Source organism: Gopherus evgoodei, chromosome 3, assembly GCF_007399415.2.
Source record: "Gopherus evgoodei ecotype Sinaloan lineage chromosome 3, rGopEvg1_v1.p, whole genome shotgun sequence".
NCBI classification, from domain to species: domain Eukaryota; kingdom Metazoa; phylum Chordata; order Testudines; family Testudinidae; genus Gopherus; species Gopherus evgoodei.
In genome coordinates, this window is record NC_044324.1 from 11,918,399 (window position 1) to 11,931,987 (window position 13,589).

Sequence of the window (13,589 nt, forward strand, 5' to 3'; positions counted from 1 at the left end):
TCCTGGCTGGCGTAGCTATGCAGGCAGAGCCCCCTCGTGGAGACAGCGGAGGAGTTCTCTGGCCAGCAGAGCCGCACTCCCTCCCTGAAGGACGCAAAGCCGACAAACACTCTTCTGGGGGCAGCTGCATCTAGCCCGAGTGTCCTGCCAGACCCCTTGGCTAGGCAGGATGAGACGCACTTCTAGTCCCCACAGCTGCGTAGCACAGACTAAGCCGTAGGCCAGGACTCCGCGTACGGCTTTGCTGGTGCAGCGACACTGCTCTGCTATACCAACGCGCTCCTAGTGTGGACCCAGCGTTACTGCCAGTACGGCTCAGTCCAGTTCCCTGGGGGAAGCCACTCACCTCCCAGACACGGCGGGAAGCCCAGGCCAAACACAGCCCCCATGTCTCCTTCCACTGGGTTACTCAGGATCCCCTCCTGCAGGCACATGGCCGCCTCGTTCACAAACCGCGTCACCAAGCGCAGCTGGATGTCCTCGTCGGTGCAGCTGGAACAGAGCCAGGTTACTCAGACCACTGGGCAAAGGGGACGGGGCAGCCTGGGGCCCAGGCCTCGAGGACCAGCCAAGAGCATGCGGGGTGGGGGCCAGGGCCAGAGGAAGCCACAGCTGGTGGAGTGGCATTGGGAGCTGCCTTCTGACTGGGGGGAAGCAGCAAGGCCCAGTCTGATACCCAGCAGGTGGCCCCCATGATAAAGGCAGAAATCTGCCAGGCCCCACACCGGGGCAGCTATAGGAGACATGTCAGGCCCTGCGACAGATCTGATTTCAGAGCATAGGAGGTCCCAGCTGGAGGGGACCATATGGACCCCCATCAAGCCCTGGGGGGGCTGTCTCCCGAGGTGCACTACCAGTGTCCATTGTAGTACACCCCCCCCCCGCCCCAGGAAGTGGGCATTCCACAGGAAGACCCCCACTGCCCTGTACTACCAGCAGCTGCCAGTGACCCCCAGCACCCTAGAGGTGAGGGATGGCCAATTACACTGGAGATCAGCCAGTCTCAGAGAGACCAGTGCCAGCCCCCTCCCCAAACCTTTTGGGTTCTGACACCATCTACTTACACCTCGGGCCTGGAGGGCACCTTGAACTGTGCCAAGATCTCATCCATGCTGGAGTTCACGCTCCTGTTCTTCACACCTTGCTGGTACACGTAGAAACCCTTCCCTGCCTTGCGGCCTGCCAGGAAGGGGTTGGGGGGGGATGTCAGTCACTGGCTCAGCTGCACCCCAACTGCCACGGATCCCCTGGGTTGCCTGAGCCATACGGACTGCTAACCAGGTACGTGCTTCTCTGCTGGCACAAGCAGCAGGTACCTGTGGGACGGGGGGCTAACCCCATGCTCAAATGGCACCTGGGAGCAGCTTCCTGGCCCTGCAGTGAAGGGAGGAGGCTGTCTGCATCTCAGCCCCCTGGAGACAGAGGGAAGCGGCAGGCGATCAGAGAAGGGAGGGTCAGGCGTTATCTGCTGGGCCTTGCCAAGAAGCAGCCTGCACTGCCAGTCTTCACAGGTCTGAGCCTTGGAGATGCTTTGAGGCAGAGAAGAGGTGGGGTGACTGGCTTCCACGGCTCTGCTGACAGCAGATCCTGCCCCGAGTTTGTCTCTCATCAATGCTTAAGAGCAGGGGCCTGCTGGGGTCAGGAGACATCCCAAAATTAAGACCAGAGTGACCTAAGTTGTGACGAAGTGGGAATGTTCTTGCTGTGTTATTTGAATGCTGAGTGAGGAGTATGGACCTGGGATGATTGCAGGGGAGTTTGGCTGGGACTGTCTGCATTGGGGAAGGGAGGACACCTGAGCATGTAACCCGAACCCAGGAGCGGGGTTGGAGGCCAAGTGACACCTCTGCTTGGGAAACTGGACAAAGGACACAAAGGCTGGGGGAGGAGCCGGGGGAAGGCCAGAAAGGAGCTGGCTGAAGGGAGTTTCAGTTTTGGAGCTGGCTGGGAAATAAAGAGGGGCACCCCAACCAACAGGGCTATGGCCTCCCTGGGCCCCCAGATGGACCTAAAAGGGGTCCTGTTGTCTGTACCGGCAAGACCTGTTTTGGACTGTGCTCCTGTCGTCTAAATAAACCTTCTGTTTTACTGGGTGGCTGAAAGTCAAGGTAAATCGCAGGGAGCTGGGGGTGCAGGGCCTTGTCTCCCCCAAACTCCGTGACCCAAGTGCAGCCTGTTGGCCAATTGCACCCCATGTCTACAATGCAGCTGTCTTCATCCTTAATACAAAGATGTAGCCCACCCAGACTACAGGTCCCAGCATGCAACACTCCCCTGTGGCTGGCGCACTGTGGAGCCGTCAGCAGGGAACAGGCATCCCTGGGGCATGTCTGAGGAACAGTGGCCTCTAGTGGCCAGCAGTGGCTTTGTCACAGTTGCATCTCACGCGGCTCTAGGTGGCTGGAGCTGCAGCCCCTCCGGCCCCCGGCCAGGAGCAGGCGATCAGTAACTGGTGTCATCGGGCCAGGACTTGGAAAGGCTCAAGCCCCTCCAGCAGGGATCGCTGCGTCCCAGGGAACAACGGGAACAGCTTCGGTGGGCTCGAGCACAAGGGTGAGGCGGCTGCTGGGAGCCCAGTCCAGGGACTGGCACCGAACAGCCCAGCTCAAGCGTTCTGGGGCCACTCACCTAAAAAGCCCTTCTCTACCATGCGCTTCAGCAGCTCCACGTTCCCGCCCCCAAAGCGCTGGCCAAAGGCCTTGCCGAGATCCTCCGCCACGTGCGCGGCCACGTCCACGCCCACTTCGTCGATCAGGGTGGCGGCACCCACGGGAAAGCCGAACCCTGTGGAAAGGGCGTCCACCTTCCGGGGGTCAGCACCTTCCTGCAGGGGGTAGAAGTGGGGAAGCCGATGAGCACTAAGGCTTGTGGAGATGCAGAGCCAGGACCCACATGGGCCCCAGTGACAGAGCAGGCCTAGTACCTGCTGGTACGTGTCAGCTTCCAGCCATTGGCTTCCCCATCCTTCTAGGGAGCTGGGCAAATGGCGTCAGGACCCGCACAAGCCAAGGAGGTTTGTCAGTAGCTGCTCCTGCTCCCAGCTGCAGCCAGGCGGAAGATTCCTTGGAGGGGGGCGAAGAGGGCCCCTCCAGGCGGCACCGCACTGTACTCTACTGGATGGACGGAGCACTGAGGAGCCCGTGTCCTGGGCTCTGCCCCCATTGTGCTAAGAGGCCCGTCCCAGCCCCAAAGACCCTGAGGCCCGAAGGCAGGTTCCTAAACCTTCGGAAAGAGCTTTGCATGTGTATTCCATCCAGTGATCTCGTAAGAACATCAGAACGGCCGTACCGGGTCACACCAAAGGTCCATCTAGCCGAGTATCTGTCTACCGACAGTGGCCAATGCCAGGTGCCCCAGAGGGAGTGAAGCTAACAGGCAATGATCAAGTGATCTCTCTCTTGCCATCCATCTCCACCCTCTGACAAACAGAGGCTAGGGACACCATTCCTTACCCATCCTGGCTAATAGCCATTAATGGACTTAACCTCCATGAATTTATCTAGTTCCCTTTTAAACATTGTTATAGTCCCAGCCTTCAGAACCTCCTCAGGCAAGGAGTTCCACAAGTTGACTGTGCGCTGTGTGAAGAAGAACTTCCTTTTATTTGTTTTAAACCTGCTGCCTATTCATTTCATTTGGTGACCCCTAGTTCTTGTCTCCAGGTTTTACACAAATAGGCAAGCACCCCGTTACACCAATAGGGAAACTGAGGCAGAAGATACCTAGCTTCCCAGGGCCTTCTATCTAGGCAGTGTTAGAGATGAGATTAGAACCTGCTACTCTCCCAACTCAAACCCTTGCTCCATTCAAGAGACAGTTTGGCCACTACATTCCTCCTGCCTGGGCTGAGGTCTATTCTGCCCCCTTGCTGCAGAACACTCTGCCCTTCCAGTCAGCGAGTTCAAAGTGCTCTGTGAGGTCTGCATTAAACTCTCACCCCTCCGAGCGGCAGCTGGCCCCCTCGGATAGGTGCCGAAACAGTTCAGTGACTTGCTCTTTCACGTGCGAAGTTTAAGAGTAGACAGCACCTGCGGGTCAGGGCTCAGAGGGGACTGTGGGTGGGAAAGTCCCACCACTTCTCTTCCAGGCAAATCCCTGGTTGAGCAACTGGGGAAACAGCAGCTTGGAAGTTGTCAAATGTTCTACCCAAGTTCACCAACTGAGCTGCCTGCAGGAGACCCCTGTGGCTGGACGCACGCTCAGACAATAACCCAGCATGCTGGCCAGGCGCAGGGTCATGGAAATGGAGCTCACATGATCAAGGGTCAAGCTTTTGGAGATGGCAAGACAGAAATGACGTACCTCTTTCCATCCTTCCCCACTTCCTCTTTATAACAATCCACAAGCCGCTCGGCTGGCTGGGATCTGTGGTTTGGTGGGCACATTCTCATCCTCCCAAAACAGACACCTGGGTGAGGAGGCAGCCACGGAGTTCTATCTCCTAGCAGCACTGGGGCTGTAGTAGTCTGCCCAGTCCAGGAGACCCAGTGAGGACAGTTTCTCTACATACACCCTTCTAGGACATGGCTGGGCTCTGGGCCAGCCTCACTTTGCAGGCAGAAGCAGGAGAATCTCATCTACTTTAACACTTGGCAGCTTCTCTGCACCCCGCTGCTTTCCAGCAGCACACTCGATTCCAATACACACCTGGAGAACTCTGACCACCTCAGCCAGCATTGGCCCCAGACATCTGGTGGTATAGAAACCTGGTCCATCCTGGGAGAGGCAAATGGGACAGCAAGGCAGGTTAGTGTCAGAAGCCCTGCAACACCAAGCACCCCCTGCTTACTTAAACTGCAAGAACTGCTTCCTGAGCAGGATTTCAGAGCCCTAGAGTGCAGAGACACTAATCGCCCAGGATTTCCAGTGTTCTATAATCAACTCCTAGAATGGCTTGTTTTGACCTGAGTGGAAGATACAGGAACGTGGGAAGCTCCTCACACCTCTGCTTCCTACTAAACTCCTGAAATGTGTCATACAATAGCATCCAGAGACCTGTGGAGCTTGCTGAGTCACCGCCCCAGCTCTGCAGTGCTCAGCAGCAGGGTCCATTCCCGCACAGGGGTGGAATTCACAGGTCTGTGCCGGGGGCGACTAAGGAAGGGATGTGACCTTGCACATGAACTGCCCCAGCGGCAGCAGCCAGGGGAAGATTAACACTCGCTCAGAGAAAAGGGGGAGAGTTCTCCAGAGACTAATGATCACGGCAGAGCATTGCCACCAAGTGCAGACAAGTCCCAGCACTGCAGGGGGGCTGGCTCACAGTCCCAGCCCCCTACTTTAATGGAAGGGGGAGCGACAAGGCTCAGGGTTTGACAAAAGTGTCCAACTCTTGCTAGTCCCAGACTTAGCCTAGTACCCAGGTCACACTCTAGGAAAGCCATCCCTGTAATTCAAAGGAACAACAGCAGTGTTCCGATTCGAGGGCACGGTCAGTCATTTAGGAATCCCTTAACTGGGGTGGTGCCGCACACCCTGTCTCTGGCTTCACTGCCCTCTCCCCACAGGTCACGGCACGGTTTCCTCTTTCGTGTCCCTTCTCCCTGCCCCTGCATCAGGCTCTAACTCCTCCCTGTTAGTCCAGGTCTGCTCCCACTTCCCTCAGCCCTACTCCCAGGGATGTTTGTCATCTTAAGCAGCTAGATCAGGGCCTCGCTGCCCAGGATAACCTCCTGACAGAAGCAAACCCACCCTGCCTGCAGCTCTTGGGACAAGGAGCAGTAGCGAGATTTTGACCTAGGCACCAGTCCCTGCTCAGGGTCCCACTTTGGATAGCAGCCTCCAGCCTTCTAAGAGCAGGAAAAATGGAGCACTCTTCCCCAACCTACCCAGACCTTCATGGCTGCTGCAAAGGGGGCGGCTGGGAAGGTGTGAGCCTCTCCTATACTCTAGTTCACCCCATCCTCCACATTTGGGTTCTCTGCACTAGTGAACAGCTCCAGTGCATTTCAGACCTGCTGCTTTAATACCAGCCGAGTCCAATTCATGAGAGCCTCAACCTTTAGTAGTGGAGAAACTCAAACCCCTCCCTCACCTAGCAAGCCCGAAAGACTTTCACGCTCCTGGTTAACCTCTTGGTTCATCCAGCTGTCATCTCGGGCACCGTCAGTGGTTTCAGGACCTGCCAGAATCTCAAGCAAGGGTACTTTACCTTGACTACAATGATGATCTTGCCCTGCTTGAGGCCGACAGCTACAGCGGAGGCAGCTGTATCCTGGGAGGTCTTGTCCGTGGTGATAATTTCTAGCAGCTGCATCTTGTCCACTGGGGAGAAGTAGTGCATGCCGATCACCTGCCGGGAAATAAGGCACAGACTGGGCTTTCCAACTCCACAGTGGACAGACTCTTGGTTTCAGGCAGATGCTGAGAGGGGTCCCCTTCCTGACAGCAAAAGTGTTTGAAGCTCTGAAGGGGGATCACAAGCAGCTCCGTACTATGGAACTGAACCATTTTAAGGCTTAATGTAGCTAGGGGCTTCATTCGACCCTATTTTTTTCCCTGCAGGTGGCCAGCTGGCTTGTGCTAACTACCTAAGTATGTCCATATAACCGTCCTCCAACCACCGGAGGTCAGCTGTGCTCAGGGGTTCCCAGGTACCTCTCAGGAGCAGACTGGTGGCGTGAATGGGCACTGCATTTGGGGAGGAGACGGAAAGTTTTCCAAAGGCTGAGTCAGTAGTCCAAGTGAAGACCCAAGTTGAAAAATGCTATGAATGTATAGCCAGGAGGATGAAGTAATCACTCCTCCATCAGCCCACCATAACAGTGAACGTAATGTAACCAACGACAAACACCTGTTGCATTCAACGTGTCCTGCTGACTGAGGGCAGCTATGCGACACCAGTCACACACTAACTATGCTGCTTCCAGATGCGCGTGTGCCGATACAATCGCCCAATGTCACCAATGTGTTTCCTACCTACCACCCTACGTCTAAAATGGTGCCAGATGCACCAGGGCAGGCAGAAGGGTTTGAGACACGTGATCAGGGCTAGTACAGGAACATGGTGGTCAACTTTTCAGTAGTGGCCACTGACCTTGGTGCCCATCTCAACACCCCTCGGGAAGGATTTTTCAGACATTCTGAGCACTTATATCCACTACCCATGGACAGCTAGGTGTGGATGGATTCATCCAGTTCTCTGGAGGCGCTGCTATCCTGTTGCCCACAGATCATTTCGAACCCAGTGAAGGAACTGGGAACAGGCTATATAACGCTCTGTAGAGGCTTCTCTGGAAGTCTGATTTTTATAGTGGATTTCAGGTGCGCAGTTTTCCATAGGGATGCAGACTAGTTTTAGACAGAAGCCTTCAGTTGCCTTAGAGGGATTTGAAGTGGTGGCCTGGAAGCAGAGCTGTGTTTGATTGTTACACCAAGGATAGGGTCCCTACTTTGGTTTAAAGTTCTAGGAAACATAACGGGAGGGAAACAGCTCAGCCTCTGAGTTGTCAGAATGGAGATGTTCTTTTGTAATCTTAACTTCAGTGGCCAAACACTGACCAAAATATCACTTTAAACAGGTACATTTCCATTCTCACACAGGACTCAAACTTGGCTTTTTTAAAGCTAATATATAACTCCCTAACAAGCCAGGGTTTGAAAGAAAAAGGACATCAGCATTTTGCACAGTCTGGAGGCAGCAGGTTAGTGGATTGAACGTGGCGCTCGGAAGCAGGAATTTTTATCCTCTGAACATAAGAGCACCCATACTGGGTCAGATCAATGGTCCATCTAGTCCAGGGGTAGGCAACCTATGGCATGTGTGCTGAAGGCAGCACGCGAGCTGATTTTCAGTAGCACTCACGCTGCCCGGGTCCTGGCCACTGGTCTGGGGGGCTCTGCATTTTAATTTAATTTTAAATGAAGCTTCTTAAACATTTTAAAAACCTTATTTACTTTACATACAACAATAGTTTTGTTCTATATTATAGACTTGTAAAAAGAGACAATTTAATCTTTTTAGAAGGTATTACTGGCACACGAAATCTTAAATTGGAGTGAATAAATGAAGACTTGGCACAGCACTTCTGAAAGGTTGCCGACCCCTGATCTAGTCTCACGACGGTGGCTGCTGCCAGATGCCTCAGCGGGAATGAACAGATCAGGGCAAGTATCAGAGGGGTAGCCGTCTTAGTCTGTATCTGTAAAAGCAGCAAAGAATCCTGTGGCACCTTATAGACTAACAGACGTTTTGGAGCATGAGCTTTCATGGGTGAATACCCACTTCGTCAGATGCGTATTCACCCACGAAAGCTCATGCTCCAAAACGTCTGTTAGTCTATAAGGTGCCACAGGACTCTTTGCTGCTTTTACAGATTAGGGCAATTATCAAGCAATCTAGCCCCTGTTGTCCAGTCCTAGTGTCTGACAGTCAGAGGCTTATGGACACCCAGAGCATGGGGTTGTGTCCCTGACCAGTCTGGCTAATAGCTGAGGCCCTACCAAAATTACTGCTACGAAAAATGCACCATGAACCGTGAAATCTGATATCCTCCCTGTGAAATTTGGTCCTATGTATGCTTTTACCCTATACTACAGGGATTTCATGGGGGAAAACCAGCGTGTCTCCAAATGAGCATCCTGACCCACAGGGGAGTTGCAGGGTTATTTGAGGGGGTTATGGTATTGCTGCCTTCAGAGCTGGGCGCTGGAGAGTGGCAGCTGCTGACCGAGGACCTAGCTCTGCAGGCAGCAGCACAGAAGTAAGGGTGGTGGCAATACCACACCTGCCATCCTCACTTCTGCACTGCTGCTGGCGGTGACTCTGCCTTCAGAGCTGGTTACCGGACAGCAGCTGCTGCTCTCCTGTTGCTCACTCTGAAGGCAGCAGCAGCACCACAGATGTAAGGTTGGCAGTACTGCAACCCACCCCCCCGCTTCACCACCACCTCCTATTTGGGTCAGGGCCCTATAATTACAACACCGTGAAATTTCACATTTAAATAGCTGAAATTGTGAAATTTATGATTTTTAAAATCCTATGACTGAAATTGACCAAAATGGACTGTGAATTTAATAGCCACTGATGGACCTATCCTCTCCACTCTAATCTCAGCTCAGCAACTGGGCAAGCCACACGACCTCTCCGCTACCTTTCCCTCTGTAAAGCACGGCTAGGTACATACCTACCACCTCACTGGCGGAGACAAGTGAAGGGACTAATGTCTGTTCACTGCTTTGGACATGGAAAACACAACAGCACTGGTTATAAAGAACCACCAAATGTTGAGTGAATTCCCTGTGCTGTACACTGTATTTTCTGTAGTTGCTACAGTAATGATCTGAATTTAAGTGCAAATCGGTTCCTTTCCGGACACTAATTAGAGGTAAGTGCAACCCTCCCACAGGAACATCGTTTATGTTTAGATCATTCAGTTCTGTGCCCTATTTGACTAATGCAGTCGTGTAGTCAGGCTGTCACCTTCATGTCCACTGGAAGCCACACTTAGCACTGACATCTGCTTAAGACAGAGGCACCTTGTATGAGAGCTGCAGACCACAGCACTAATTAAAGTGTGTTAATGACTGAACTGATTTCCTATTGGTTTTCCATAAAGCATCATTACACAGGCAATTTATCCAGCAAGAGGAAGGGGAGGCGGAAGCTCATTTACAAGTTTGAATGAACAATCTGCATTTCAGATGAGCTGTTACTGTGATAAGTATAACTGAGAATGGAGGAGAGGAATCACTCTTGGTAGAGATGGCTCATTCAGCTCAGGCCTCGAGGGGAACTCCCCTCACCATGCCCCCAGATCCGCCACAGGCTGAGCCGGGGAGCCCGCTACCACTGGGGGTAATATCCTTGTAACCTGACCCCACATAATGGCAATACCCCCATTGCTCAGAGAACTGTGAGCCCCCAGGAGGCAAGGGAACCAGCTGAAACCATTTGAGCAGCTCATCACTTTGGTCCTTGGACCATGGTCAATACATGCCCTCAGAGCACACTCTCTCCTGCAACTCAGCAAGGATTGACCAAGTTAAGACAAGACATTTTTTCCCACCCTCAAATCAGTTTTGTGGCTCTTTTTAACCCCCTCTCCGATTTTCCAACATAGTTTTTCAAGTGTTGACACCAGAACTGGAGGCAGCATTCTAGTACCCATCTCAGCAATGCACAAAAAGTCAGCTCCCCACTTGTCCCTCCCCAGTATTCACAGCTTGGTAAAAAACAGTGATGCAAAGCGCTGCCTTTGGGAGCTCACGTTGCGTCGTTCCAAACACGTAATGCGCAGTCCCACCTGCACCTCCCCATGACTGCCTGTCTCCAACAGCAAACCCAGACTGGAAGTCACGTCCCACTGGCATTCGCAGCTCTGTCCCAAGCCACTACGTTTGAACTGTGGGAGGGACTCCGGAACTCACCTTTTCCGGCCTTTTGCTAGCAGCAGCAATTTGACTGATTGGGAGAGCAGATGTGTTACTGGCAAAGATACAGTGAGGAGGGACCACCTAGGGAAACAACAGGCAGCATAAACAACGTGTACAAGCATCGCAAGTGACACCCTTTGTGGTAGGTAGTTTGGACTCAAGGCTTCGGCAGTCCTTTCAGGACTCCTAGCACCACTGTGCATTTATAGCACCCTTCCCCAAAGGATCTGAAAGCTCTTTAAGACGACAGGGAATGGAGCCTCAACACCCCATTAGGTAGGATAGTTTTACAGACATGGAAACTGAAGCCAGAGATGTTCAGCAACTCCAAGTCACTGGCAAAGCCAGATCTCACTTCCAGCCCTGAGCTGGGACTGCCAACACCAGACTTCCTCCTCCAAATGCACTGCTCCCGCAATTCAACGAAACTATTCAAGCCCTGGGACCGCAGGGCTCTGCCAACACACTCCAATCAGGTGATCAGATGCCAATGCAATGGGCACCACGCAGGAACAGAGACCAGTTCCTTTAACACAAAGAGTAACTCGCTGAAGCCCACCTGTCTGGTGGCAATGATTATCAAGCAGGGAAGCAGCCAACAAGGGATTCAGGAGCGATGGGGTCGTTGAGCTGCCCCATTTGCACTTCAAACCCCTAACTAAGACTTTTCAGCAACTCCCAGAAAGAGGTGGAAAGCCAGACAACAGCAGGCACAACCCTGCCAAGAGAGCTAATGGGACAGACCTGGGAGAGTGTTCCCTGCAGCCCTCCCCTGCACTGAAGTTATACAACTTCAAGAGTAACCTCCTCCGGGAATCATATGGAGCAGCCCTGGTAGGAATACGGGGAGGATGGAGCAGGCTCTGCCATACACGTACCACAGCTGTTTGGGGATGGGAAAACTCACCGCTTCCACCTCCTTCAGCACTTTGTGTTTGACGCTGAGGTCCTCAAACACAGCTTCGATCACCATGTCGGCCTTGTCGAAGCCCTTGTAATCCAGCTGCCCCGTCATATTACTGAGAATCATGTCCCTCTCAAAAGGGGTCAGGCTCTTCTTCTTCACTTTGTCATTGAGCCTGGAGAGGAGGAGCAGCTTGGTCAGAGCAGGGCCAGTGGGTCGAGTACAAGCACTATCAGTGCACAGCATAGCCTGGGTGTCAATCCCTCCCTCCCAGCCAGCGGGGGGGGGGGGGCGGGGGGGCTTTTACACCTGCATCAAATCCAGCCACGGATCACTGTCCCATCTATTGGCTGTTAGAGGGATGCTCCTCTGGCAACCTGGAGGGCTGGCAAGTGCCCCGATGCAAACAGTGGTGCTTGGGGGGCAAACCAAATGCTTGCATCATCCTAATGCTTGGGAGGGTGAGCATCATGTCTGTAGCCTCCGGGGGCACATGGGAAGGAGGAGGAACCAGAAACAAGGCTTTACAGCCCCCCCATTCCTTACCACGCTGATGCTGGGCAGCCCAGGTTCGCTCCAGCAAATAGCTGAGCTCTCTCTAGCTACACAAAGCGAAACCGGCCCTGGTAGCAGTGGGACGGAGCTTGGGGGCAGTGACTCAGAACAAGTACCTGCTAGCTAACTCCCTCCAGAAGGCAACAGGCCTGCAGGTCACAGGGAATGCTGAGGGGGACAAGAGGACAAGCCCATACTCCCCCCTGCAAGTGGAGACACATGGTGCAGGCCATATTTGGCAAAGTGCCCTTTAGGGGTAGGTCAGTCTCACCCATGGTTCTCGAAGCCCCACCAGGGTCGTGCTACAGGCCTCTACACAGTTGTTTATATTCAGAGCTATAGACTGGGCCAGGCACAAGGAAGATGTCTGGGGAAGCAGGAATGCCAAGGCATGATCAGGGCAGCATGTGTGATGCTCATGCCAAGCCAGCTGTTTTAACTCCTTTGTTCAATCGCACACCCCCAGAAAGAGCAGTGTTCTTGTACCGTGTGGGGTAGTGTAGGAGCAAACGCTCACTCTGCCCCGGTAACGGGAGAGGCCCCTTCACAGGAGCCAGGCTTCCAGGGAGTGCATGTGCCAATCAACCCTACTCAATGTGCAAAGACAGAAGTACTTGGCCTAAAGCAGGCACCAGCCAACCCAGCCCTGCTTGTTTGCAGCTCACGTACCCTTTGAAGACCTGCTGCTGTCCCTTGCCTAGATCCTGCAGCGTCGTATCCTTCAGAATGGTCTTTAGCCCCTTATCCACAGACACCTGGGCAATCCCAGCTCCCATCAGCCCTGCTCCCAGAACCGCCAGGGTCCTGCAGTGAAAAGGGAGGACACATTAGCAATCTGCTTTCATTAGTTAAATGCATGACAAAAACTAAACCCCCAAGGTAAATCCTACGCTTGAGTATTGCCTGACCGGGGAGCACCCATACTGAAGGATCTGCCTAATGCTGATGGGGTTCCTTGTCAGAAGCTGTCCCAGGTGCAGGGAATGAGCACTAATCTGCTATTTTACACCAGAGAGAATTACCTGCAGTCTTGATTTTCTCTCCCCAAGCAAAGACACCTGCAAAAACCTCACTGCAGAGTAACAGGACAAAACTTCACAGTGATTGCTCTGAGGGCTGTTGTCTATTCGGCATCCACCATGTGACTGGAAGGCCCTTTGTCATTCAGATCTCCTAAGCCCTGTATGCCAGCGTGACGTTATTGACGTGAACTGGGACCGTACAGATCCTGGTTGCAACCAAAGTCCTGTAGTGGCACCAAATCTCGTATAAAGGGAGTCAAACAGGGTGTCTAAGACAAGGTTCTGGGTTGCTGGTTATGGTTATGCTGTCTGTATACATGTGTCATTTTGTATTTAAAGTTATAAGTATTGGCTCTATTCTGTCTGTATTTCAAACTTGTGCTGTGCTTCTGGGTGACACCCCAGACAAGTTGCTGTTAGCTAGCTCCAGGGCCTGCTTTAGGTGGATTCTCCGGAATCAGGCCTCGCGCCTTAGGTGTCTTTTTAATTTTTTTTTTTTAACTCACCAGGTGGCGGTCTGCTCCGGGGGTCTTTGGCAGCATGGGGGTCCTTTGGTGCTGTGGAAGACCCGGAGTGGACCCCCCCGCCGCCAAAGCGCCACAGAAGCCCCGGACCACTGCTGGGTATTGGAATCGGGCCCCGCAGTTCATAAAGCCGGCCCTGGTTAGCTGTGTCTAGCCTGCTTGATGGCCCATTAAGGAACATCAGCTGTACAACTGACCCACTGAGAGACG

At 53.2% G+C, this 13,589-nt stretch overlaps 1 protein-coding gene across 2 annotated transcripts in view; it reads right to left on the bottom strand.

Annotated features, from left to right (window-relative positions):
- HADHA (hydroxyacyl-CoA dehydrogenase trifunctional multienzyme complex subunit alpha) overlaps positions 1–13,589 on the bottom strand; it is a 45,450-nt gene that overhangs the window by 1,656 nt on the left and 30,205 nt on the right. For both annotated transcript variants that reach the window (XM_030555080.1, XM_030555081.1), the window contains 8 exons: positions 12,503–12,637; positions 11,282–11,453; positions 10,369–10,455; positions 6,152–6,292; positions 4,648–4,716; positions 2,629–2,824; positions 1,065–1,179; positions 347–492 (listed from right to left, as the gene is read on the bottom strand). In XM_030555080.1, the coding sequence (XP_030410940.1) occupies positions 347–492; positions 1,065–1,179; positions 2,629–2,824; positions 4,648–4,716; positions 6,152–6,292; positions 10,369–10,455; positions 11,282–11,453; positions 12,503–12,637 (1,061 nt within the window). The remainder of the gene's footprint in view (positions 1–346; positions 493–1,064; positions 1,180–2,628; positions 2,825–4,647; positions 4,717–6,151; positions 6,293–10,368; positions 10,456–11,281; positions 11,454–12,502; positions 12,638–13,589) is intronic.